This window comes from Betta splendens, chromosome 4 (genome assembly GCF_900634795.4).
Source record: "Betta splendens chromosome 4, fBetSpl5.4, whole genome shotgun sequence".
Taxonomy (NCBI): domain Eukaryota; kingdom Metazoa; phylum Chordata; class Actinopteri; order Anabantiformes; family Osphronemidae; genus Betta; species Betta splendens.
In genome coordinates this window covers 17581817-17594292 of record NC_040884.2, presented here as the reverse complement: position 1 = coordinate 17594292, position 12476 = coordinate 17581817, and the positions used below count along the sequence as shown (strand labels likewise).

The following is a 12476-nucleotide window of genomic DNA, read 5'->3' as shown; positions in this document are numbered from 1 at the left end:
AAAAAAGGGTCCAGCCTTCGTGAAATGAACTAAACTGTTTGTTAAGATAAAAGCAGAACACACTGTAGATAATTAAAACAAAAAATAAAAAACTTGTTGGATTAATAGGAAATTGGGATAGGATTCATCAGCAGCATTTAACAAACCAACAAAATGGACAGAGTCACAGTTTTAACACTTTTGTTGTGCCCCTTTTTGAAGTGGAGGCACATCAACATGCAACAAAAGTACACACGGAGAAACAGACATGGTGCAAAACTAATTACACTCACAAACAGGACACCAAATTTTCTTTGAGTCTTCAGTACATTTTGGGGGTGCTGAGGTCCTGCCCAGAGGGCAAACGGTGTCATTTCTTGAAGAAGGCATTGCGGGTGATGCTGTACAACACGTGGTAAGGCTTTCGTTTGGGAGGCTCGGCCAGTGTGAAGACCTGCTGCTGAGGCACGCTGGTCGGAATGGTGACGTGACGCTGGTGAAGTGGGTGGAGGTTCTGGTGGTGGGGTGGTACGGAGCCTGAGTAACCGATGGCTGAAAATCGTACAAGCAAAAGAAAAATTATTAAAGACAATAACGAACCAGACAAAAGGACAAAAAGAGGAAGACAGAAAGGACAATAGTTCCCCTACGTTGGATTTTCCCGTGTTTGGCTCTTCTGGCATTAACGATTGCCTGTTTTCTTTGTTCTTCGCTGATTTCCATTCCTGCCAAGAAAACACACACACACACAGCGCAACCTTCAGCCCAAAATATTTCCAGCAGCCCCCATCTTTAACATTTAGTTCACTGAGCACCTTTTATTTGACATCTACCCACAGCAGCTAGTTTTGACACCCAGAGAAAGGAATCCAGCTCAGCTCACCCATCTCTTGGTCTTCTTTGACTCTGTGTCTCTCCTTGGAAAAAGCTTCCAACCACCTCTGTTTGTCCTGGGTCTTCTTGCAGGACAGCACACAAAGAACCTCCAGCGTGGAGGCGTTGCGCAGACACAGAGCATTCCTCAGGGTCAAGCCCAGGTCTGTGTTCCGACCATCGGGCACGTCCACCACCTCCGTCTGATCCGTGTCCACGCGTCCGCGGTAGTGGAGCAGGTCTCTGCGCAGGACGTCTTTCTTGCAGAAGACCAGCTGGTGGTCAAACAGGAAGAAGCTGCGCTGCTGCATTTTCCCCTGTCGGACGATTCGAGTCAGCTCGCCGGAGTGGATCAGCTCCGAGCTGCGCTCCAGTACGTTGGGCCCCTACAATAACACGAAGGAGCACCGACACGGTCAAAACACATCCAGTGTAAAGCATCATCTTTCAGATACTCAGACAAAGTGTGATTTAACGGTCTTCTTCACCTCCCAGTGGAGAATGGCGACTTGCCAGTGAGCGATAGTATCGATGCTCTCCAGCCGTCGCTTCCTCTCATTTATGAGACTGGCCACATTCTTCATCGCCTCATAAGCGCCGCTCACTCCAGAGAAATCACTGATGTAAATTTAAAAAAGGATTCTGTTTAGATTGATAGTCCAGTCATGATTGCTGCTAAAGAGTATCTGATGCTAGGGGATACAGAATCATCATTGTACTCATATAACTTGTAGCTTTTATTGTGAAAAAACATTCTGTCAATGTGTGACAAACATCAGAAATGTACAGTTACCTGTGGTCCTTGGGGGTGTATTTGAGTAGTTCTCCCAGCTGTAGGGGATATTTACAGATCTTCTGGACGGGTGTGAGCAAGAAACCGGCGATGGAGATGTCGATCATCTGCTGGAGGAGCCGACAGGCCTCAAAGAAGTGTTTGTACCTGCCCGACTTCATGAGGCGCTGCAGCTCAGCACAGGCTGCCGGATGAGTGTTGCAGTACTCGGAGTAAATGGAAAAGCCCTCCCCCTGGGAAAACACACATTCATTCGGTTCATTCATAGCAAGCAAGCAGGTGACCCAGTAAACTCATATGAGAAATGAGTGTATGGCTGAAGACTGTGTGTGGCCGATACCTGCATGAGGAAACAAGAGCCGATTTCACTGAGATGCGGTTGATCTTTGTTGTACTTCTTCTCCAGGTCTTTAAGAAACTGTCTGTGGAACCTGTAGATGTCTTCTATGTTGCTGAAGATAGTCTTGAGCTGATGCTCCGTAAACATGTCAGGGTGCTTCCGACACTGGCGAATGTAACCCTGCAGGACACAGCATAGGTTTAGTCCTGAGCAGAACACAGTTCTGCTGCTGGCCAACAGGAGGTGCTGGGTGGTGACGTTCATTACCCAGAAGCTTTTGTACACAGCCCAGTGTACACCTGCTTATTACAAAGAGTGACCCAGCTCCTGACTTTGCACTGTCTGCAAATGTTCTCATAGAGTCATGTTGTGATCCGGCTGAGGAACATACCTCACAGATGTCCTTCAGATGCTTGATGTAAATACGTTCTGTGTTCATGATTTCCTGAATCACGTTGGTTCTCATCTGCTCCCGGTGCTGAGCCGCGTGCGTCTCCCGGGGACTGGGATCTTCCTGGTCGGCAACACTCTCCACGCTCTCCGCACTGGAGTCCTCTTGGTTCACCCGTACCTGAAACACACCCACCGCAAACACAGAGACCCCAGAAGGCTAAGACAAGAACCACTTAAAGAACATAATACCTCATTTACACCACAATAGTAACCACATGCGCATGTTTAACCAGCCCCCGATTAGCAACTTTGATTCCGCTACAGGCAATCACACAGCAAAGGCCCATCTGCCAATCAAATGACCGCACCATGGTTACTGCAGCTGCCTAATAAAGACTGAAGTGTCAGTCAGCACTGGTCACCATGGGAACCAGTCCAACGCTTTTACACACAGTGCTAAGGGGGCTGCTGAGGTTTACTTGGAGCTAAGCCAGTTTGCAAGTCTTTTCTTTGCTGCTGGAGAGCAAACATGCATCAGACGGGCAGGTCAGGAAGTCTACTTACCCTCACAAAGCTGGAGGGGAACCAGGCCTCCTTGTCAGCCCCTCTGCCCCACCACCAGTCCTTATGTGAAGCATCCAGGACACGGATAACATCTCCAGCCTTGAAGGCCAGCTCCTGCTCCTCCATAGTCACGTGGTCCCAGAGAGCCTCAGCATACACTGCGTGGCCTGAGTTTATCCACTGAGTAACACACACACACACACACACACGCACACACGCACACACACACACAGATAAGATGGAATTACAATTACATGCAGGCCAAGCCCATGTTGAACATTAAAGATTATGTGTAGACTTGGTTGTCGTTTGTGTTGAACTGTAGCCAACCACACCACACACATAACAAGATACGAGTTGCATCACAAATTCAAATCACTTTCTCAGCAAAGATGTGCATGTTGCAACGTGAGACATGAGTAAGTCTCCTCAGCCTCACCTCGTTGAGCACGGTGATTTCCACCCCTGGCTGAAGGTAGGGTGTGACATCGGTGAGCTCGTCGAAGCTGCTCTCCTCCTCCTCACTCACACTGTCATCGAGCGTGGCTGCACAGTCAGACACACCATCTACAAAATATATGCAGTGGTTAAAGAACTACAAGAACCCGAGACGCTTCAGATCCAAGTTAGAAACCTGTTTGTTTTCCTGTCTCACCGCTGAGCACTCTGTGAAGCCTCCGTCGTCCCACGCGGTCCAGGCCGATGGGGGTGCTCTGGGAGAGGACGTTGGGGCGAAACCTTGCAGATACTGCTTTGTAGGGGGGCACCTGGTGGGAGGGGATCGGTGGCCGCTGCAGAGAGGACAAAACAAAAACACACGGGGATTTAGAGCTTGCTCTTCTGACGTTCGCTGTACACGCAGCGACTCAATATCCTCAAAAATCCCATTAAATTAATTCATGACAAAGACCTTGACCAATTATTTGGGACTTTCTGTATTTTTCGTATCTGCAGACAGCAAAGAGAAGTAGTAGGAAGAAGCTGTGTATAATAAGAAGTACAAGAATTACTTGTCTTTTTTATCTTTTTGATTCATCTTCTTATATAAGGCGGTCAGAGGAAAGTCTAACATGTTTTTACACGTTCTCCACAAACTAAAACAACAAACACGTCTAAAATTGGTGACGTCGCCAAGTTACTGTATCTACTACTGTAGCCATAGGGCCCAATAACACATTTTTTAAATAGTTTACATCTAGTGAGTCTAATCTGTAAATGCAGGAGCTTACAGAAGGAAGGCAGTCATGCTTCTCCTCAGAGTCTGGGGAAAACAAATTCACGCCTCCGATCACTGAAATGGGTCGCTGCTTCCTGTCTTGAAGGTCACCATTCATGCTGCACATCTGGGGGCTCTCTTCACTTCCGTACGCACCAGTATTACTGCAGTCTTTAAGCAACGTTGTGCTTGCTGTTCTTTCCTCTGCCCGCAGCTCTGCCACTTCCTCAGGAATGGAGTGCTTCCTGGAAATGAGCTGCCCATAGTCAGAGATGGGCCGAGGCCTTGGGCGGCCAGACCTTCGTCTGGGCTTGACAGAGCATGTTTCCTTGGACGTTGCTGCATCTGTGGGTGATGTGGGTGAGTCAGAGAGGCACGTGGGGGAGATAGGAGGTGTGCTGGTGGTTGAAGACAATTCCTCTGAGAGATGTGCCTCTCTCCCTTGTTGTTCTGATGTCCCCTACAAAAACAGGATCAGAACCAGATCAGAGTGATGTGGGCTGATCTTACTTGTACAGAGACGTAGAATACAGTGTCTGCTCAGAAGGACATCTGTTAATCAGAAACTAAGTAAAACGGTTCAAGTCACGTAATGTCCAGCCAGAAAAAACACTCAAGTATTAATACAAAACTATCTCAATGAACGTTATCAAGATTCTTGTGAGACATCTGATTATGACGAGACGTGCACACAGTGAGAGGCTGAACACGATGAACTCTCCATCAAGTTCAAGCAACAGGAATTGCACAAATATTCCACAATACATATCACAAGTATGCATGTACTGTATAACAACAAAAAATGATCACTTGCTGTCCAGAAATTTGTACATTTAAATTATTTCACCAGCGCATTTCGAATCTCACCTCATGCTTCTCTCGATCAGGCTCTGATCCCCGGCATATACACTGCATAGGCATACAGCTGACTAGCATCTTGGTAAAGCTTAACCAGCCACACACAGCTCTCTGTATCACCTAGGTCAATTTCTACAGTAGACAAATCTAATTTTACATATTTATCTTTTAAAAAAGGGAAGAACGCTAACCGACAGTGTTACACGAATTGTGTTTTAGCCCGTCTACCCAGTGGAGCTGTTAGCCGCCTGAGGCCCAGTGTCCATGGTGCTGGACTTTGATCCAGCGGGCTTTAGCTAGAGGCAAGAGGGAGAAGTGAGACGGGGCTGTGTTCACTCACTCGCTTACCCTCCCACAGCAACAGGACTATGGAGCTGTTTTGCGCAAGGGCCACTAATCATAAACAAAGCCTAATCATTAACTGGCCTGCTCCATCAGTGTGCCTGGTGGCACAGAACAGCTGGCTTCAGCATGTGACCCTGCCTGAGAACAAGTCAGCAACTGACAGGAGAGGGAGGGTTAAGCCTATGTCATTATTTATTTGCCCCTTGAGCGGACTTTGATTTTTTTTTTGCAAGCGAACACCTCAATGACAAGTACCACGTAGACACGAGAACTTATCTCGGTCAGGAATAGTGCCAGACTCAAAGCTCTCTTCATAAAACCACGATTGAAGGGAGTGATGTTGGATTTCACGACACAAGGAGCAATGCCAATCAACTTGAAGATGAGCATCCATTATTGATTACGCTGCTTTACTTGATAAGACCTTTTACTGTTACCTAAAGACAAGATAACCCTAAAGATCTGTATGAAGCATTATAAAGGCATATTTTTAAAATGTATATTTTATCTATGTAAGTGGAAAAAAAATAACAAAGATCAGCTGAATAAAAATAACCTAGGAAGAGAGTGGCCTATCATAACTTCTCCTGAGTCAATTTACAGGAAGGAGCTGCTGGATCAGAAGCGGCTGCTAACAACAAATGCCTGTATGAGCCAATAGAATGGAATGGCCTCACGTGAATCTTTTCATCTTTATGTACAAGTCTTGTCAAGTTACTCCCTCACCTCATTTGCTTCCAAATTGACCTCCGTGCGATCTTCTGGTTGTATAGATTCTTTGTCAAATGGTGGAGAGGCATTCAATTCTGTAGCAGTGGCTGGTGAGCAAGTTTGCTCTGTTCCGTCCAGTGGATGTACAGAAGCTGAAACGAGGGGTTCGTGCTGCTGTGAGCTGGCGTGGAATTCCGACTGGTGATGAACCAGAGGCGCGTGTTCCCCAGACATTGCTCGGGCCCTGACGGGCGATGGCCGTCGCCGCCGCTCGCTGGTCTGCAGGCAAGGCACTCGGCGGGAGTAGTCGTCATGGAGACGGGTCAGAGGGGACATGGGAGATGCAGAGATGGGGCTGTGAGAGGGACTGCGCTTGCGTCGAACAGTTAGGTCCGTCATGCTCCCTACTAGCTTTAGCATCGGCGGCTTGGTCCTCACGGGGTTCTTCCCGTTGCTAGTAGCGTGGGATCTGAGGTCCACCGAGGAGGCACTGGCTGTTCTCTGCATGGCCGGTGTGATGGTCGTCTGGGGGTCTGGAGGACTTGGAGAAGCAGCTTTGCGTCTGAAAGGCGCCTTAAATATATGGAGATTTTCTGCACTCTTGCTCAGTCTGTTCATCACATTCACGCCTTCATGCATATTTTGTGTTTGGGCGCTGAGCTTGGATGTGTGAGTGTCTGTAGGTTCGCTCGTGTTCCTTCCTGCGGCTTTTCTATTGGCTGTGTCAAATAAAGAGATGCGTCCGGCTCCGTAAGCTTTTCTAATACTCCTTGAGAATCGTGAGTTTCGTGCGAAATCACTTCCTTCATAATTTTCTTCATCATCATAGTCCTCCAAATCTGAGCTATACTGGTTCATCAAACCCAACATCTGGACTGTAAAACCTCCATTAGACACATGGTGAGCTTCTGCACTTTTTAAATGTTTTTTGTTGGCCATCACAGCCTCGGTGTCGGCTACAGTTGTGCCATTAGCCATTTCCTGGTATGACGACGGGACACGCTCTCCATCTTGGTTCGATAGCTCTCTACTCTGAATGCTGTGAAGAACAGAGGAGCGAAGTTTTTTGAAGGAGTCCAGAACACCCAGTCCAGACCAGGGCTGGGCACTAATGTTGGTGTTGTTGCTTTGGGTGGAGGGGAGCCCATCGGTGGCTGGACTGTGAGAAGGGACGGGGCCCTTTCTTGAGTTGGAAAAAAGCCGCATTATTCTGGAGGGGTGAGGGTTCCCTTCAGGATGACCTATAACAGGGTTGGACCAGGCAGAGGAGTTTATGCTGTTTAACCTACTTTCCTCGGGGCCTACAGTCCTTGGCTGTAGTTGGGCGCTGCATCCAGACAGTAGGTAGGGTACCGCACTTCGCTCACGTTGACTCTGAAGCGGATATATATCACTGAGAGGTCGGCTCCTGATTACTGGGTCTGCTTTAGAGTGGTATCGGCAAGGGAGGGAGTCTTCACTTACGGACAAGACCCTGTCCTTTTGTTCTGCCTGTAAAACAAAGGGGGAAATACAAATTATGTCATGCTACTGCACATAATAATTAATGGTGCTATTCGAAGGAGCATCTATTACTGAATTTTATTGAAACTACTGGTACACAGGAGGACAGACAGGACCAAAAACAGAACGACAAGGTCTAGATTGCACAGACACTAGAAGAGACACCTTTCACTGAAAATACTCCACACATTTGTCCTTGGTGCCTTATTTCAATGTCCAAGGAGAGCTGAGGCCCAGGTTGGGGTAGTGTTGTGCTAAGTTCAGCTTTGTGTGTGTGTGTGTGTGTGTGATTCAGAACAGCTAATGCAGCTGAGCCTTTGAAGTAGGGCCTTGTGAGCGTGACTAAGCAATGAAACTTGCTAATCCATTGTGATTAATGCAGTAAATTGCCCAGTTTTCCCCCGATTACGTTGAAGGTGAGGTGACGGTGAGGGGGACGCTTGTACAGGACTCGACACAGGGACACTGGGCAAGTCTTTATTGTAACACAGAGACTTCCCATTGTTGGGCTGTACAGTATAAAACTGTAACCAATAGGCCTTTGTCACAACAACATGAAAACAAATCACAATTACAACAAAGATCACCAATGACTGTTCTGTTCAAGTAAAGTAATTAATCATGGAAAGAGTGATATTAAGACAACAATGTCCTGCTCACAGTTTTCAAGCTGATGCAATATATAGTTATCATAAATAATAATGCAAAATATCAAAAAGATGTTTCTTCCAAACACAAGGATCATCCCCTGTGATATTATTCTAGACTAAAATGTGTTGTTAATGGCTCTCAACGGTATTGATAGTCATACTACTACGTACTGTATAAATAGCCATGTTATTTCCATATATACCATCTGTGTGTGTTATGGCCAGCAGAGGCAGGTGGTACAGCATGTTTTAGCATTTGAAGGTGCTGTTGGTTATGATAATGCCTGTGTACACATGCTTGAAGTCGCAGGGATCCTGGAACGCTCCCTCATCCTGTCCTCCTGCATGTTCAGCAGCAGACGGGCTTCGTCAGTCAAACGCTCTGTGGAATTTGCTGTCACTTGAACCGGCTCGCTCCATCACACCAAACACTTATGTAAACACTGAGCCACCACTGCCAAGCACCGCTGCTGACAGACAGTAAACACGCCTCACGAACAATGCGTCGCTTTCAGAGCCATGCTGAATTGTCTTCTTGTACGTTCTCCTCCTCTGCTACAGAGGAATCGTCTTGAATAAAAGTTGGGACACAATAAATCATTTTGTCCACTTTCCAAGCAGAGCGATGACAGAATAGATGTAGGTTGGTTGGACTGGATTTGTTTTGAATACTTGCTTCGTGAGCTGCACTCCACCAACTGTGCTAATCCTTCAACACCTTTCTGTCTTTACCCCACTCTCGATGCCAACTGTCACAGGCCAGTTGGTGTCTACAAATACTTGGCAGTGATTTCAGCACCAAACCAAGCTCATACAGGTGGTGACTGCAGTATTTACACAAACAGATTTAAGCCATCGACCATCCTCAACAATTTACATGAAACATAAGTTAATGCTGACAATAGCAGGTTATCTAATTCTGCTGTAAATTGTAAAATTTAAAATAATTGCTAAAAGCATATATAAAGTTCTGTGTGCGATACAAGTACATTGCATTGCACAAAGTATTTTTAATTCTATTCAAATTTTTTTAAGTCAGAAGTTAAAATTTATTTCTAATACCATTCTGAAATTATACAAATGTGAACATAAAGTACATGACATTACGCTAATATGTGAAAAGAGAACTACCAGCTATGCATAACGTAACAGCCGGAAAAATATTACTTACGTCTGCCTTACGATCACGCCCTACTGTCTGTGCATGCAGATCACTTTTACTCTGTTGAGCTTTCCTGTATCGTCTTTGCTCTGCCTTTGCACCAGGATCACTGCTGCTCCTCCCGCTAAGCTGCCGATGGGAGCGGCGCACTGGGGCCCCGGTCCAGAGTTAATTAAGAGCTCAGGGAGGAGCCCCCCCCCCCCACACATGGCAGCCAGCTGGAGCCATACTCAGCTTAGACTTTCACAAACAAGGATGAACTCAGACCAAGATACAAAAACTGGTATGCAAGAGCTAAAAGTATGCACTCCAAAAACATGTGCAATTAGTTGGTGCTTGTTTCACACAGTGCACTGCTCATCCCATGTAGAATAAAGACAGTGGGTGAGTGCACAGTGATGATAGGTGACCTCCTTCCTATTGTATTCTGTAGGTCAGTATACAGGTAGAAAGTATGCTGTGCCTGAGGTTAGGATGAAGCTCATTAGGTCAAAATGAACTGAATGAATGAGTATTAAATTGAACCAGACAGACAGAATCAGAGTAAAGTAAGATTTTCATTAATTTTTCATACGCTGGCTCAACTGCGAGACGGACGTGACTGCCCTGAAGCAGCACTGCCATTTCTTTCCAACCTGTTGCATTACTTCTTGTCTATGTGTCACAACGTAAGCTGTAAAAAGCTGTGAGGAAGTAACAAGTCAAGGTCTACATTCTAACACAAGACCGGTGTTAGACAGATTGGCTGATTAGTGTGAGTGTAATCGGCGTGCGTAACTAGGGTTTTGTGAAACGTAAGCTGAACATATGTACATAAGTAAAAGAAAGAAAGAAAGAAAAAGTTTACTGTATTTTTTCCCAGTAGTTGTATAAGCATCTGTCAAAATTATGTAACACTTGATAATATTTTGTGTTTAATACAGGATTTCAACAATCATATTAAATCTTGATGGCCTAGAGCCAATCCTGCAGTGAGTTTGCCATGCAAAGGTGGAAGGTGAAAATGTACAGTACAGTGTGTGGGAACGCTGCATGGGAGTGTGTATGTTTGTGTGTGTGGCTTATTTCTCTACCATCGCAGCAATAATCTGATTAGCAGAGCTTTACCCGCATGTGTTCAGGACTAGTTTCATCTACATATGATTGCACAATTTTGGAGACAAGGGTATTCACATCTAAATGACAGTAAAAATCAAATGTATGTAAACAGCCCATATGGACTTTTGTGCAGGGGGTGACATAAAAGATATAAGCTTAACAATGTCAGTGGAATACAGTTGAAACAGAAACACAGTTTTCTTTAAGCTTCCAATTCCAATAATGAATTACCACAGTATATTTATTACTGTTTATGGCATTTATTAGCACATAATGTCCTGCGTACATATCTTGCTGGGGGCAGATGAGCACATAAGCGATCCCTCATTACAGTAACACATTTGGCCCTGGCCTTGTTCCTCATTTTTTTGGTTTGTAAGATAAAGAGCAGAACGCTTTATATTGGGCGTGGGAAGTACAGGTAGAGGCCAAACTAGGGAGTGTCCCCCGCTCACACAAGCAGCTACGTACTCACCTGATCTGCTGTCATAGATACAGACAATCAGAAATTTAAAACCACACAGTGTACAAGGCTTTGCGAGGACAACACACTACAAGCTTTGTAGTCCGTATACTAGAGTGTAACCTGACAGTGGTAAAACAATGAGCGCTAGGTTTCTAAAGAGCTCAAATCACCTGGTACAATGAACTGAAGGAGGACTCTAAGAAAACTGATTTAATGTTTGTAATTTTATAAAGTTTGGGTAAAAATGATCTTATCAGAAGGAACACACGATTTCTCTGATCTCTGTGTTGTTGTTAACTTGACTGAATCATCACAGTAAAAATACATTCCTTTACAAATAAGGAAACTAATTCATGATAATAAGTCAAGCCCACATGCACTAGTGTTCAATTTAGAAGCAGGCATAAATGAAAGGTGTATAAAAAAAGAAAACAGCCTACTTTAATGATGTTTGGGTCATTTAGTATTATAAAATAATGAATGAGGCAGAACCTAGAACAGGAGGCCACGAGTGCAACTTAATTAATTGGGAGTAAACTCTACTGGTGACTCCTACAAGACTTGAAGCTGAGTTAGTATCTGCTAGGAAGAAAATGAAAACAAGGAGCTATAAAAGGGATCAGACTGAGCTTATAAGCAACCCGAGGCCAAGCTGCGCATTTATTTCTGCATTAATTAACTTTCGTTGGCCATGAAGCTCTTTGTAGTTGCTGCCCTCCCAGCCCCTCCTGCACAGACTCTGTTAGGCTGGCATCTCCCTCATCACTATAACAACCGCGGCTGTAATACACTACAATAACCCCCTCTGGTCCCATTTAACCAAGAACGCAAGGGGCAAAAATCAGTGCAACTGTAATGTGACTGACGAGAAGAATTAGTCTGATCTCCTCCTATTTTCTATGAAGTAACAGAAAGCGCCGAGGCGTTTACTCACCCTGCTCATAGTGGCTGATGTTGTCCTCCTGACTTTTTCTCTCATCAACACAGCAGATGTTCTAACCGGAGCGCCATAGTGAAGGAGTTTCTCTGGAGTCTAACAGACACTCCTTATTTCCTTCTAGAAAGCATGCCGTGAACAAAAGGCACAAGTGAGCCGCTCACTAGTCACCCCGCAACATTTTTACGAATGGCTGACTGACTTCTTCAGCATACTGGGTTAGCCCGTGAGCTAGCTCAGCGTCTCTCCAATAAACTTCTTCTACATTGCGCAAGGTCCTCGGTCTCTAATTTCCTTTGCGCCAAGTGGCAAAACCTGTTTGTAGCAAAGTATGAGTAAGATATAAATACTGAACCATGAAATATCCTTCGAAGTTAGTGAGAAACGCTGATAATTACGTTGATAATTCCTGTCCCCGAAGTCTTTCTTTGAGGATTGAGCTGGCTAGCATCACATTATTGCACTTGTTGCAGTGTTTGCAGTGGGCGGGGCTTCGAGGGGTTACGTTCGCGGTTACTGGTTGACCGCAGCCTAGCCATTCTGCTGACAGCCAATCATAATTCACAATCGGAGTCCGCGACCACAAAG

At 45.4% G+C, this 12476-nt stretch overlaps 1 protein-coding gene across 4 annotated transcripts; it reads right to left on the bottom strand.

Moving 5' to 3' along the window:
* Positions 1-120: 120 nt before the first annotated feature.
* On the bottom strand, positions 121-12401 carry spata13 (spermatogenesis associated 13). Of its 4 annotated transcripts, XM_055508494.1 has the most exons (14): positions 12287-12398; positions 11886-12203; positions 6088-7563; positions 4172-4618; positions 3598-3733; positions 3382-3509; positions 2943-3122; positions 2377-2556; positions 1986-2165; positions 1646-1878; positions 1341-1470; positions 863-1238; positions 630-704; positions 121-531 (listed from the first exon to the last, which is right to left on the bottom strand). In XM_055508494.1, exons 2-14 carry the CDS (start codon positions 11928-11930, stop codon positions 350-352), a joined length of 3768 nt encoding a protein of 1255 aa, XP_055364469.1. In that variant the 5' UTR covers positions 11931-12203; positions 12287-12398; the 3' UTR covers positions 121-349. The 4 variants fall into 4 exon arrangements, with proteins under 4 accessions (XP_055364469.1, XP_029005342.1, XP_055364470.1 ...); XM_029149509.3 differs by having other exon boundaries at positions 11886-12401; XM_055508495.1 differs by lacking the exons at positions 11886-12203; positions 12287-12398 and adding an exon at positions 9397-9518.
* Between the last annotated feature and the right edge of the window lie 75 nt (positions 12402-12476).